This window comes from Felis catus, chromosome C2 (assembly GCF_018350175.1).
Source record: "Felis catus isolate Fca126 chromosome C2, F.catus_Fca126_mat1.0, whole genome shotgun sequence".
Classification (NCBI taxonomy): domain Eukaryota; kingdom Metazoa; phylum Chordata; class Mammalia; order Carnivora; family Felidae; genus Felis; species Felis catus.
In genome coordinates this window covers 128,903,783-128,918,403 of record NC_058376.1, presented here as the reverse complement: position 1 = coordinate 128,918,403, position 14,621 = coordinate 128,903,783, and the positions used below count along the sequence as shown (strand labels likewise).

Sequence of the window (14,621 nt, the reverse complement as noted above, 5' to 3'; positions counted from 1 at the left end):
GAGGACAGCAGTGCACAGAAGTAGAGGCTGACTGTCCAGATTGGAGCCACGTGGCTAAAGACAAGCTAAAAGCTATCATCACCAGGATCCCTGTGGCTACTGCACCCACCTTTATTTTTTTAATTCATTCATTCCCCCCAGTGCACCTAGCTTTTAACCTGAGGTCAGAACACTGCGGTGAGCCTATCTGAGTTGTACTTGTACCTAGCTTATCTCGACCATGAGCTTGAACATGAAGTCGACACTCTCCCCTCCCTATTCTGCTGCTTTGCTCCACGCAAGTGTTCTGTTTTGAGCTACTTCTGAGAGCTAGGTAGGCAGTGGTGAGCTGAGACACAGAAATACAGAGCACCCTACTACTCCTCCACTGCATTCCTCCAGACATCTAGTACCCAACTCCCAACACAGCCCCAAGAGAGGCAGGGAAAGAAAAAGCTCGAGATTTTTAAAAAGTTATTTAGGTGTTTCTAGGAGTTAGTATTGCCTTACTAATTCCTCTTCGGTACACCTCACTGCTTTATGATAAAGGCTTTTTAAAAAAAAAAAGGAAGAAAAAAAACGTAAAAAAACATAAACGTGTTTTAGCCATTCTTTCTATAAATCCTGAGCCAACTCCCAAACACAAACAGCAAAACCTACACAGCAGGCTGAGTTTTGGCTTACCTTAATTAAAAAGCAGTTTTAAAGCTTTTAGAGGTACCTAGATTTTTATACCTGCCTCATTTAACTCCAAGTTCAATGTTTACATATGTGTTATTATAAAAAACAGAATGAAACAGAAAGGAACTGCATAGAGGAGAACAGGAGACGAATATTCTATTAATACATAAGCTAACAAGGGTTTTGTTGTGCGGTCACCTCCCTATGCATATAAGCCTGTCTCTGGGGATGAGGAGGGCAAGGACAAACTCGTACAAACCTGCGTCAGATAATCAGCAATGTAATCTGTTTTCAGGCAGTACACATTCTGGGCAGCAGCCTCTGCTATGTTAACTCCTGAGTCATCTTGTTTCAGTTTACTGAAGTCAGAGAAGAGATGTGTGGCCTCTTTAAATAAAGGTACAGAATGACCAGGTAGCACCTAAAGAAGAAAAAAACATTACAATCTATCATTGTCCCAAAGTAGTTCAACTGTATAATTTGTGCTTGAGGATTACCATCTCATAAAGTACAGAAAATCACCTGATCACAGCAATCATGGTTAGAAAATAACTTGTGTAAAAAATTTAGTAAGTTGACTCAATACAAACCTTCGCTCCTCCTGACTGAAGAAGGCGTTTGAATCCTGCTTCTCGGGACTGGTCAAGATGTAAGATGACCTTCCACCCACTAAATGCCCCCTACAAATGAAAAAATACCAGTGTTGAAATTATTTGGGAAATAAAATACAAATACATTATTTTATCTGTAAATTTAGTTTTATGTCAACAAATAACCTTTACTTCTGCCACAAGTGGTAATTGTCTTTGGTCAGAATACTTTGAAACACACAGCCAGGGTGTTGGGCACACAGTAGGCCATCAATAAATACTTTAAGATGAAGGAAAATGCTTTACTGATTAGCTAACATGAAAACAAAGCAAATTGACTTTTGTTTAGTCTTTTTTCTTATAATTAATCCAGGGTAGAATTTCATGCACAGCTTCTTTAAAGAAGCTTCCATTATATTTCTCTTGAAAATGTTTACAAATTGGAAATACAAAATATTTAGCTAGGGAATAACAATCAACAGAAGCCAATGGAATTACCCTAAAGAAGGGAAATTAAGGCTAACAAGGGCTTGGATAAACGAGAGAACTCAGAATACAACACAAAAGATTATCTAACTTGGGTTCCTAACCTTTTTGTAAGCCAGGACCTCTTTGACAGTTGGGTGAAACCTATGGACCTGCTCTTTAAATAATGATTTTAAAGTAACATCTTTATTGAAATGTAATTTCCATGCCACATGAACAACGTTTCAAAATATTGTTTTGTTTTGTTTTTTTAAAGATTTTTAAAAAATGTTTTGAGAGAGAGGGAGGGAATATATCCCAAGCAGGTTCTGTGCTGTAAGTGCAGAACCTGACATGGGATTCTATCTCACAAACTGAGATCATGACCTGAACAGAAATCAAGAGTCGGATGATTCACCGACTGAGACACACAGGCGCCCCTAAAATATTTTTAATATAAAAGATTACAAAAAAACCCCACATCTTTTAAAAAATTATCCAAATATTTACAAACTTATAACGTAACAGATGTGCTTCTGCACAAAAGACCTAGTGATGGCTGAATAACTACTAAAATTTTAGAGCAGTAAAGACAGATGGTAGCTATACTTGGTGAGCATAGCATAATGTATAGTTGTCAAATCACTATGTTGCATACCTGAAACTAATGTAACACTGTGCATCAACTAAATTTCAATTAAAAAAAATGATGATGGGGCACCTGGGTAGTTCAGTCAGTTAAGCATCCAACTTTGGCTCAGGTCACAATCTCACAGTTTGTGGTTTCGAGCCCCATGTCGGGCTCTGTGCTGACAGCTCAGAGCCTGGAGTCTGCTTTGGATTCTGTGTCTCCCTCTGCCCCTCCCCCACTTACATGCTGTCTCTCTCTCCCCCTGTCAAAAATAAACATTAACTTAAAAAACAGTGATGAACACAAACAGTATTTTAAGATACTTGCAATATAATGCAAAGCAAAAATATCTTCATTTTTGTTGGGGTAAAATCACTGGTACTGTTAATAGCGTTGGGATTTGTTACCCAGACTTCTATAATGAAAGGAAATGCTTTCAATTAGATGTTAGTAGAAATAAAGATGTATTCTTCCGCCCCACCCAGAGTGTGTATACAGGCTTCCTGAATTCAATCTACAATTCCTGAATGCCATTCAAATAACGTACATAACTATATATATGTTAATACCTCAACAATGCCCGATTCTTGTCTTTGCTGGATTTTTTTTCTCCATCTCATTGCTGCAAGTGCTAGTCTTCGTTGCTGTACAGTGATTCCAGTCAAAACGTCAAGTATGGAACTACTTCCCCATTCGTAGTCTTCTTCCTAGACAATCAGTACAACACACTTTGGAGTTGTCCTACAGTATGTCCTTAAGGAGTCCATGATCTAGTAAGAGTTAAAAGCTATACACTCAATTGTTATAAATACAGAGCACAAAATAAGCATCGGTTTTTGAACAGAGAGAAGGAAATGTACGTGAATTTCGATTCATATACCGGGATTTTAATTAGAAACCAGAAAAATACTGCATACGTTTCTAAGAGACACAGATAACTATACCTTAGTAATTGATAAACATAGATTATTTGGTTTCATCTACTGTAAGATGAACCTCACAGAAGGACATGTTCTCAGTGGACACATGTATTAACAGCTTGATTACCTGTCTACAGAAATCAGATCCCTAAGGGATGTTGATTGAAAACTTCAAAAAACTACATGGTAGGTATTACTGTGATGGTTAGTTAGGAACCAAAATATCTCACACAACTTAGTATTTAATGGACTGGCAGTAAAGATAAAAGCTTATAACGAGATAATCTTGAAATTTTCTAATGTTGTTCCAGTAAGAAAAAAAAGGGGGCGCCTGGGTGGCGCAGTCGGTTAAGCGTCCGACTTCAGCCAGGTCACGATCTCGCGGTCCGTGAGTTCGAGCCCCGCGTCGGGCTCTGGGCTGATGGCTCAGAGCCTGGAGCCTGTTTCCGATTCTGTGTCTCCCTCCCTCTCTGCCTCTCGCCTGTTCATGCTCTGTCTCTCTCTGTCCCAAAAATAAATAAACGTTGAAAAAAAAAAAATTTAAAAAAAAAAAAAAAAAAAGAAAAAAAAAAAGGCCCACTTCCAAATTAAAATTGATATCACTAAGAGTCTGGTTTGTGATCTCTATACATTTTTTTGTTTTGTTACTGTGGGCCTTATAAAATTGGTATAATCTAATTTGTCACATTTAGTTATTTCAATTATATGAATGGTCAGTGGAAGTACTGGAATCAATTGTTAAGAAATTTACTTTTAAAGAAACATGATTCTTCATGTTAATTTGAATACACACCGGCACGAAGTGCCCAGCAGTCCTGGATGCTTCCAGGTAGGAGCGATGAAGCACCCACTTCCCAGCTGCCAATGAAGCTAAATACTTCTCGTTTCGAAGTGGATGTCCCACAACAATGTGTGTACAACTGGGATCAAAGCACTGCTTCTCTATTACTAGTCCACCTAGAGAAAAATGGATACTTTATTGGAATTCTTAACTTTTCCTAGGAAAAAAACATGTCAACTCTGCACAGAATTTACAAAATACACTAAATAAAAAAAAAAAACCTTGACTGAAAATTATTTCATTTCACATACATTTTTATAAAGTAATATTTTTTTATGAAACTTCAAAATATGAAAGCAACACAGTAAAATGAACACTCACACACTGGCCACCTGGCTTCTAAAATTATCAAAATCCTGCTATGCCACTTCAGTCTACCTCCTTTCTGGCTTAACTATTTTAAAGTAAATTCCAGACACTGTGTTACTCTATCCCTGTCCAGTCAGTATGCATTTCTAAAGTACATGGCAATTTTCAGGGGTGCCTGGGTGGCTCAGTAAGCGTCAGACCTTGGCTCAGGTCATCATCTCACGGTTCGTGGGTTCGAGCCCCACATTGGACTCTGTGCAGACAGCCGAGAGCCTGGAGTCTGCTTCGGATTCTGTGTCTCCCCCTCTGCCCCTCCCCTACGCCCACTCACGTGCTCGCTTGCTCTCAAAAATAAACATTAAAAAAAATTTAAAGTACATGGTAATTTTCTTATACAGCCACAATGCCATTATCAGATATAATATAATTAACAAAAGTTCTTTGCTATCTCAATACATTTCCTTGTTCAAACTTTCCAGTTTGTCCACACTTGGTTACAATTAAGATATAAAAAGAAACAGAATATAAACAGAGGCCATATACTACTGCTGGTATCTCAAGTCTCAACCACTTTTGCAGTTTTCAAGCACTGAATATGCGTAACCAGGGAGACAGAAGTCAAAAAGGGGCTTCTACAGACTAAAAGCAGAAGAAAATTTTCTGTGGGTGGAAATAAGGTCAGTAGCCCAACAACATAGAAGCTTGGGAGGAAAACACACTCAATAGGTAAACAGAGATGAAGCAGCAGGTGGGGGCTGACCCTCTTCTCATACAAATGTATGAAGCCTGACTTAGAGGAAAGAAGGTGGCGTAAGCATATGTAAAGCATGGCTTTTGATTTATACTTCAGAAGTGAGATTACTGGTTAGGCAGAGTTGTTTTAAGGACTTCGTGAGAATTCAACAAAACATTCAAATTCTACTCATGCTTTACAGAGGAGTCTAATAATGGCAGCAATACTGTTTGAGCACTTATTATATGCCAGGGACTATTCAGAGTGCTCCAGATTATGAACTCCTTTAATTCCCACAACTCTATGAAAGTAGGTGACTATTGTTATCTGCAATCTACCCATGATGACACAGATACACAGTAACTCACCCACTATCAGAGTGACAAAAGAACAGTAAGGTGAAAATTCCACATTGTAACAGGATCTAATCCTATATAACAAATTCATGCTGTAACCCAGACAACACAATATACTGACTCATGTGTATCAGCTGGCCACGCTTCATTTATAATATGGTCTCTCTGCATTCTAGTATCAAAAACTTTCTATTCAGACTCAATTCCAGTACAGTCTGTCCTCATCTGCCTCTTTTCTCTGTCCTCTTCTAGAAAATGCTCTGCTAGTTGATACTACTCTTGTCCACAGTTTACAGAGATGGAACAAAATACAGGAGATGGACACCTGAAACAGCTTCTTTCATTTTGGGACCTCTACGTAAAGCTTAACAATTGTGACTTACAACTCTATCTGATTTAGCAGGTAACCGAGAAACTGTTCCGCATGAGTCCAGTTTCCAAGAAATACAGCTTTGCAACTGTATGACTGTATTTGACAGAAATTTTTAAAAAATTTTTAATGTTTATTTTTCAAAGTGGGGGGGAGGGGCAGAGAGATGGGGACAGACGATCCGAAGCGGGCTCTTAGCTGACAGCTGCAAGCCTGATGTGGAGCTTAAATTCACAAATGGTGAGATCCTGACCTGAGCCAAAGTCAGACACTCAACTGACTGAGCCACCCAAGTGCCCCAGTATTTGACAGAAACCTTAAAAAAAATCATGGTTTTCCACATTCTCAAAAGGACAGCACTAAATAACATTTAATACTTTCTTGATAACTCAGGGCCATTACTAAAACAACCATTTCTTCTTTTAAAAGTTTTTTTTTTAATGTTTATTTTTGAGAGAAGAGAGAAAGAGCATGAGTGGGGGAGGGGTGGAGAGAGAGGGAGACACAGAATCTGAAGCAGGCTCCAGGCTCTGAGCTGTCAGCAGAGCCTGACACAGGGCTCAAACTCCCTAACCACGGTATCATGACCTGAGCTAAGGGTGGATGCCTAACAAACTGAGCCACCCAGGTGCCCCTAAAACAACCATTATATCTTAATGTTTTCTCAATACCAAGCTGTCAGATTAAGTTCTCTTCCTATACTTTCCCTAACCCTGTACAGCTGCTTTGTCCAACAGAGTAGGCACCAGCCACATGTGGTTATCAAACACTTGAAGCATAGCTGGTCCAAATTGAGAGGTGCTAGAAGTGTAAAATATACCTCAGATTTCACGAACTTAGTAAGGAAAATATCATTGGTATTTTATATTGATTATGTGTTGAATATAAGATTTTGAGTTCACTAGGTTAAATAAAATATATGTTTAAAATTAATTTCACTTGTTTTTTACTTTTTAAAATGTGGCTTCCGGAAAGTTTAAAATTACATATGTGGCTTATGTTCTCTTTAGGTTGGACAGTACTGCTAAAGAGCACCAGGTTACCTTCCTAGTATGCTGCTTCCAGAATGACATCAGGTGGACAGCCTGACATATATAGTGGAATGTTACAGAAGAGGTTGTTCCTCTCTGGGTATTACTCTACCTTCAACAGCCTGACATATATAGTGGAATGTTACAGAAGAGGTTGTTCCTCTCTGGGTATTACTCTACCTTCAACCTTCAATACCTTTAGTGTTATTTTAAACCTACAATTGCAATGATTTCACCAATGAACAAAAAGCTCAAAGCAGCACAAGACATTCTTAAATCATTTTGATGGTTGGTTTCAATCTAAATAAACTTTAAATATTTACATGCTATAACCCAGTGACTTCAGATTTATTTAGACCTTTATAAAATCAAAGTTCTAATGCTGACTCAATACATACAGCCTTAGACAAGTTACCCATCTTTTTAAATTTTATTTTGCAAGTAGGATCCACACCCAATATGGGGCTTGAACTCACAACCCCGAGATCAAGACTTGCATGCTCTACTGACTGAGCCATCCAGGCACCCCCGCTCCAATGTTTTTAATCTCAATTTCTACACCTTACAAATGATATCAACTACACTAGTTTCCAAGTAAGGTTGCATTTTTGACTTAAGTAAAATACTTGTACCTAGTTTTTCAATCAGATGACAATAATCAATACGTTCTTGAGGATTCAGAGATGACAACTGAAATATGTACTGTTTTTTTAGGTCTTCATGAGTTTCCTCTATTGTTATAGTCTGAAATGGAAGAGTTTTATTTTAGAAAAAAATTAACACTAAAAAGGTTATCAGCTATATGATTCTTTCTCAGTGACACTTTACTTAGTCTTCCGGTTTATCAACTACAGAAATAATGATACAATGCAAAGAAATGCAGTTTTCAATATCTGTGAACTCCTGATACTGTTATCAATAAATTTTTAATGCAACACAATAGCAATATCAAAAGGGCATATCATCATACTTAGGATAAACTAACCTTTTCTCTAGGGTGTGGAGCCACCGGTGGGTTGGCCAGGGGGAAGGCAATACTGGGGGCTTGAGGTGTAGGGATCAGGTGGCTGTCTTTAATTGGTGTTTCCAGTTCTTCAGAGATTGGGTGTTTTGGGGCTTCAGTTACACACATGTTTCCGGAATCACAGACAGCTGAGGGCAATAAAATGCTGCAGTGTGATGTTACCCAAATATGACTAAGAACAAATTCAGGCAAATAGTCTCATCTGTCTTAACCAAGATGAAATTAAACACAAACTCTGGAATATACACGTAAAAGTAGCCTACCTCTAGAGCTTATAAATAAGTGCAATTAATTAGCTTTTTAAAAAGGCAAATAGGTTATCTGCGGGATTCTCCCAACCCTTTCTTTAAATACCAAGCTTTCATCAGTAAAATGGAACCCAAATTTGTAAAATGACAGCAAAAGCTACAATTGGAGAAAATCTATTTAGTGTAGAGATAGAGTCATGCAATATGAGAAAAAGGGGGAGAAAAAATGACCAAAAATGAAAGACAGGAATCATTTTGTCTTCAAGGTGGAGCCCAAGGGAAAAAATAGGAGAATTCAGAAAGAAACACATACAAATTCAAAGAACAGATATAGGTACCTGCTGGCTCAATTTAGAAGATTTAAATGAAAATAAAGTAACTGGGCAAAGTCCAAACTTTAATGACACAAATGTACAAAGGATGAGAAGGAGAGAAAGAACAATACTGAAAAACTATGTCTGGAAAACACTGCCCAATCTTCAATTTCCAAATTTAAGAACCAAAATATGTTATTCAATTTACTGATAAATTATCTCAATTTATAATTATTTTTTGTCTCTTACTAAAATCAAAAATAGTAAGTTTTTTGTTTGCATGTGTCATTCAGAGAACCACAATGTGCTTATCTATTTTTAAGAAGTCAATGTGTACTTCACGCAAACAAATGAATAGATTTCCTCTCATTACCCTGTTCAGCAGTTTCTGCGTCATGTAAAGGCTCCCGGAAAGGAGAATCCTCCAATTTTTTAACGTCAACCTGAAGCTCAGAATACTGTGTGGGACAACTAGGCCACTGCAGATTGCTGGCAAGCCGTGCTCTCTCCTCCCTGGCTGTTGGGTCATCCCAAATGATCTGTTCATTCTGGGAGGGCTCCGTGTTGACATCAGGTACTGTTTGACGAGACTGCCTACGGAGTAAAAGTGACAATTTTAATAAACAGATAGGCACGACAAAATCTACACTCATAAATTCCATAAGACTGCAATTTGAGGCTCACCTTTGTATGCCCACCATCTAGCACACAGTAAGCACCTGAAAATATGGAATAAATGAACTTGGGGAAATTTTTTCTTTTAAAAATATTTCTTTCTAAAACTTACTGTTTTAGTTAGAAAAGAAAATATCTATTTCGACTGAATGTCCATATATTTAAAACTTTAAAAGGGAAAGTTTACTGTCAAGAAATTGTTTTCAAAATTCTAAAATGATTGCTACATTTGAAAATGGAATTTTTCTTAATTATACAGGCTTAGGGAAACACGGTAATGTTTAGAAAACCAGTTACTTTGCTTACCAGCAGTTGTATTTTTATCACTTGAAATAATAAGAACTATAATTACACAGGAAAGACCCTATAAAAGCTGCCTTAAAAGAAGGTGCTTTTGGCTCTTGGTAACCGAATGTCCCAGAGTCTTAGATCAGTCATATACTGAACTAGAGTGAAGCATGTTTTATGTCATAATTATAATAATTCCACTAGACGGTAAATATAATTCCAACTGTTTTCCTTCTAAATATTAAATCTTCCAATGTATGTAAATGGAATCTTAACAAAAATAATTTAGCCCAGAGAGTTCATTTGCCTCAAATACAAGGCAGATAGCCTTATTCTGAGTATACCTATTTACTCTGACTTGGCACAAGATTTAGGCTCTCTGTAATGACAAAACATCATCTGAAGTATATTAGACAAAAAGTCACGTTTACTCAGTATGCAGATATAGAATTGGCCTCATGAAATATACAGGTAGTTTAAGACAGATGCATAGTTCAATCAATCAGTTCAAGATAGAAGTCCGCTAACAGTCATCATACAATTAGAGATCCTTCTATCAGGAAAAAGATGAAGTTATGTGACTGAACTTGTCATATCACACTGAGATCTGTAATCACCTTTTCTAGAAGGTAAATTTGTAAAGAGAATACAAAATGAATGTGGTTCTAAAAGAATTTAAATTTCTCTCTCTATATTACAATGTTTAGAACGATTATTATTTAATACCAACATGACAGAACTATCCACTGAATCCATTTCAAATGACGCTTTTTGAGAGAGAGAGAGAGAGAGAGAGACAGAGAGAGACAGAGAGAGAGAGAGACAGAGAGAGCGAGCCACAGAGTGCAAGCAGGGGAGGGGCAGAGAGAGGGAGACACAGAATCCAAAGAAGGCTCCAGGCTCTGAGCTGTCAGCACAGAGCCTGATGCAGGGCTTGAACTCATGAGCCGTGAGATCATGACCTGAGCCAAAGTTGGATGCTTAACTGACTGAGCCACCAGGAGCCCTGGTAATAAAAAATATTAATCATGCCTCAATGTGAAGCAGTTGCTTGGTATGGAACAAACCTTTGTCTGCCTCTTACCCCAAAGTAAGAATTCTACAACTGCTTGGAACAACAGAGGGAAGGAGGAAAAGCTAGGAAGTAATGGAAGAGAGAAAAGTCTACGACCAGTATAGTATCTGCATATAATATATGTATATAGATTGGGCTAAGTAAGGCCCAGTACTATAACCCTTTTTCCTGTTCTGTTCTTGTTATTCTAAACTTCTGCTTTGCTGGAAAAAAAAAAAAAATGGAGAATGAGGCTTAACTTATGGAACTGAGCAAGTAGAAACCCAAATAAGGAGCTACCTTTCTGTTGAGTCACCTACTTGCTCCTGTCTGCCACCAGTGACAGGTACATACCTCAGTGCCTCCAGGACTCTACTTCGCCCACTGCGGGCAGAGCGACTGCTATCAGGGGTTGAAGAAGTGCTGTTACAACCACTTCTTGAAAGGGAAGCCCTCTGCCCTTGGGGTTTCACTATTGACGTCGCAGACATGATCTCCTGCAGCTGCTTCTGAAAGTTCTCTCTCATCTCCAATGTCTGTGTCAGAGCTTGAAACACACGCAAATACACCAATTAAGGTAAGTTTCTCTTTTTTATCACATCTCATTCACATTAACTATTTTGTCTATATTTGAACACAGATTTATTAACTTGACATTTATTGCTTACTACAGGCGACAGTAATGAACAAGACTATGAATACTGCAGAACCTTAGGCCGTCCTTACCAGAAGGACCGTATATGAAAAAATCAAAAAAGCCCTTCCAAGACATCCTGCTAAGACCTGCAGTGATTCTCCCTTTTGTAGAACTCCCTGTCTGCTTCTGACCCTCTTGTGTTATGTACTATGCTCTGAGGTGCATCCATAATTAATGTGTGTGATTTCTACCCCTTGGTCCTTAAAAACAGACCACAATATATACATATATCTTTGGTTTCCTTGTAAACACAGAAATAGATCCTAAATAAACATTTCTGGAATGAACTGAGTGGGACTAACTAAATAACTAAATAGGTAAGTCATAAGGAAAGCTCCAATAGGGTAAGATGAGTAAGGAAAATAGAAAATATTAATCCATTAAAAAGAGGACATCTACAGATAGTTATTTGCTGCTGTACTCTTTGTAATAGCAAGAAATTAGAAATAGCCTGCATGCCCATAAAAGGGACTGGCTAAATGGTCATTCATAGAAATGTGAAAGAAGATTCAAAATGGAAGCATTGCTAAGAGAGTCACTCAAAACAGAGTCAAAGGACAAAGGACGTAAGGCTATGCAAAGTCTCCTGTTTCAATTCTCAGGAACACTATGAGCTTTTAACTTCTGTCAATTGCAGCTTGTCAACCACAAACTCCACCACCTCTTAGTACATATCCTTCTATTTTGGACTCAAATAAAGGTTATCATCTGTTAGCTAAGTAACAATCTTGTATTAGATAGTCGATTTAAACTCTGACAGCCCCAATTATATTTCTTCCAAAGCAAGTTATATAACCTTGCTGTTTCTGCCTTTATAAGCCTGTACTCCCCGCTTGCAATGACGAGTTTCAATGGACTCTATCTCCTGGACTGCAATCCTGAAAATCCCAAATAATTGCTTTTGGTTGCTTTGTAGCCTCTTCTTGGTCAACACAATCAATACTATACAGTTACAAAAAAAAAAAAAGAAAAAGATACAGAGAGAGACCAAAGAAGCTCCTCATGTACTAATATGAAACACTCCAAAAGTTGAACTATTAAGCAAAAAGATAAAGATGAATGTATAAAATAGCATATATAGTTATGTCCACCATTTATACACTTTTTTAAAAGTGCAGAAGGAGTGGGGCACCTGAGTGGCTTATAGTCAGTTGAGTGTCCAACTTTGGCTCAGGTCATGATCTTATGGTTTGTGAGTTGGAGCCCCACATCGGGATTGCTGCTGTCAGCTTATCAGCACAGAGCCCACTTTGGATCCTCTGTCCCCCTCTCTCTGCCCCTCCTCCACTTATGCTCTCCCAAAAAATTAATATTAAGAAAAAAGTGCAGGAGAGAACATATGTATTTATGATTGTATATGCATAACACAGCTCTAGGATACATAAGAAACTAAAAACACTGGAAGGCAGGGAGAAACTTCATGCCTCCTTCCATACCTTTAAACCATGTGAATATATTAAAATATACCACATATATAATAAAGCTTTTTGGAAGTTACTGAAAACTGAACTGAAGAATAAATTTTTACAAAACCACCAATTCCACCTACCTTTAACAGAATAGGGCTGTATCACGCTAACTCTAAAATAACTTGTTCCACAGATTTCACAAGTTTGGACACTTACAAATCACTTAAAGCTTTGCAAATTATTACTTAATGATTGGCATATAACCTCAAATCAATCCTCAAATATATGCTTTGCTTGTATTTAGCAACATAGAAAACAAAGGAAGCATTCTGTATGAAAGATAGAGATTTGTAAAAAAATGTTTTTTGTAACTTAAAATATTTTACCTCCTTTAGAATCATTCCTTCCATCTCCATTTGATGTTACTAATTCTTTATTACTGGTGGTCATATTGTCTATGTCATTTTCTTCTACAGGCAAATGATCTGGCTATTCAAGGAGAAGAATTATAATTTCTCAAAACAAGTCATTACATTTGGTTTCACAGCACTATAAGATTATGCATTCAGCTTAAGGAGGGGGTAAATGCGTCATCCATATCATCTACCTCATCATCCTTTGTTGCTGAATCAGCTGAGAGTAGTCGACTATTACAGAGTCTGCCATCTTGCACTGTACTGATATCCAAGCTCATTTTGGGATTATAAGTATGTGGATAAAGAGATTCAGGAAGATGCTTATACTCTTGGGCACACTGCAATACAATGGCAGGCTTTAAAACAGGGCTGAAAAACATCTTAATGAATAAATGATGTTAAGCAGAATAAGGACAACCAATCCATTATGGTCTAAGATGGCAAAAGTTTACATAATTAAAGTTTTGAAAAGTAGGTGACACTGAAACATTCCACCATACAAACGAAAAATTATTCTCACTGTTTAATGTCATATACACTAAAGAACAAAACATATTTCATTCCTGTGCTTTTGCCAAGGTATCAATCCTATTCCTGGGAATACCCAGAAACAGAGAAAAATTCTAGAAAACACAGTTCTAAACTGCACTGGTGTGCCAAATTAATTCGCCTTAAATTTTTAGAACATTTTATTTCACATCATTTTTATTAGCGACAAGAATCAGAGAAGTCAGAAAGAGTATCCATTAAAGACTTGTTAAGTATGGGGTCGCCTAGTGGCTCAGTTGGTTAAGCATCTGACTTCACCTCAGTTCATGGGTTCGAGTCCTCCCACATTGGGCTCTGTGCTGACGGCTCAGAGTCTGGAGCCTGCTTCAGATTCTGTGTCTCCCTCTCTTTCTGCCCCTCCCCTGCTCATGCTCTCTCACTCTCTCTCTCAAAAATAAATAAATGCTTAAAAAAAAAAAAAAAAAAAAAAAAGAAAAGAAAAGAAAAGACTTGTTTAAGTATTTAGGGACTAAAGATCTTAAGTTTTTAATGCCAAAGAAATGAAATGTGCACTGTTAACTAAGGTTATCAAACTTGTTTACATATGTGGAAACTAGCTTATGTCTGGAAATGTTTATATACATTCTCATTTAATAGAAAAGGAAAAAAAAAGTATTGCTTACTTCTAAAAGCCAGTGCTCTGAAACAATGTGTACTCCTTTTTCTTTTATAGATTTATATTCTCGGTTAGTGTCATTTGGTCGGCCTTGATAAATGAAATGAGTCACCGTTTCATCAAAACTCCATCTGAAACAACCAAATTTTAACAAATAACTAAGAGAAATAGCTAAATAAATTTAAGACGATCATTACTCTCTATGAATATATTTACCTTCAAAAAACTTCTAAGATCTGGAGTAAACATGGACATTAAATGACGGGCTTTTCTTGGGGGGTTGGGGGGGTCAAATTTTACACACACTAGGTATGTAAATACAGAGAGATACCAGGAAAGATAGTCTTTAAAAGTATTACTTCCTTCTTTATACTTTTCCGAATTGTTTAAATTTTCTTTTTACAACGAGTATCACTTTATAGTAA

General features: G+C 37.3%; 1 protein-coding gene across 4 annotated transcripts in view; it reads right to left on the bottom strand.

Annotated features, from left to right (window-relative positions):
* Positions 1–14,621, bottom strand: part of TOPBP1 (DNA topoisomerase II binding protein 1) — a 61,698-nt gene that overhangs the window by 8,620 nt on the left and 38,457 nt on the right. For all 4 annotated transcript variants that reach the window (XM_006936405.5, XM_006936406.4, XM_006936407.3 and 1 more), the window contains 11 exons: positions 14,204–14,327; positions 13,223–13,369; positions 13,002–13,104; positions 10,864–11,056; positions 8,866–9,086; positions 7,892–8,058; positions 7,539–7,650; positions 4,060–4,223; positions 2,916–3,053; positions 1,251–1,340; positions 920–1,081 (listed from right to left, as the gene is read on the bottom strand). In XM_006936405.5, coding sequence (XP_006936467.1) covers positions 920–1,081; positions 1,251–1,340; positions 2,916–3,053; positions 4,060–4,223; positions 7,539–7,650; positions 7,892–8,058; positions 8,866–9,086; positions 10,864–11,056; positions 13,002–13,104; positions 13,223–13,369; positions 14,204–14,327 — 1,621 coding nt within the window. The remainder of the gene's footprint in view (positions 1–919; positions 1,082–1,250; positions 1,341–2,915; positions 3,054–4,059; positions 4,224–7,538; positions 7,651–7,891; positions 8,059–8,865; positions 9,087–10,863; positions 11,057–13,001; positions 13,105–13,222; positions 13,370–14,203; positions 14,328–14,621) is intronic.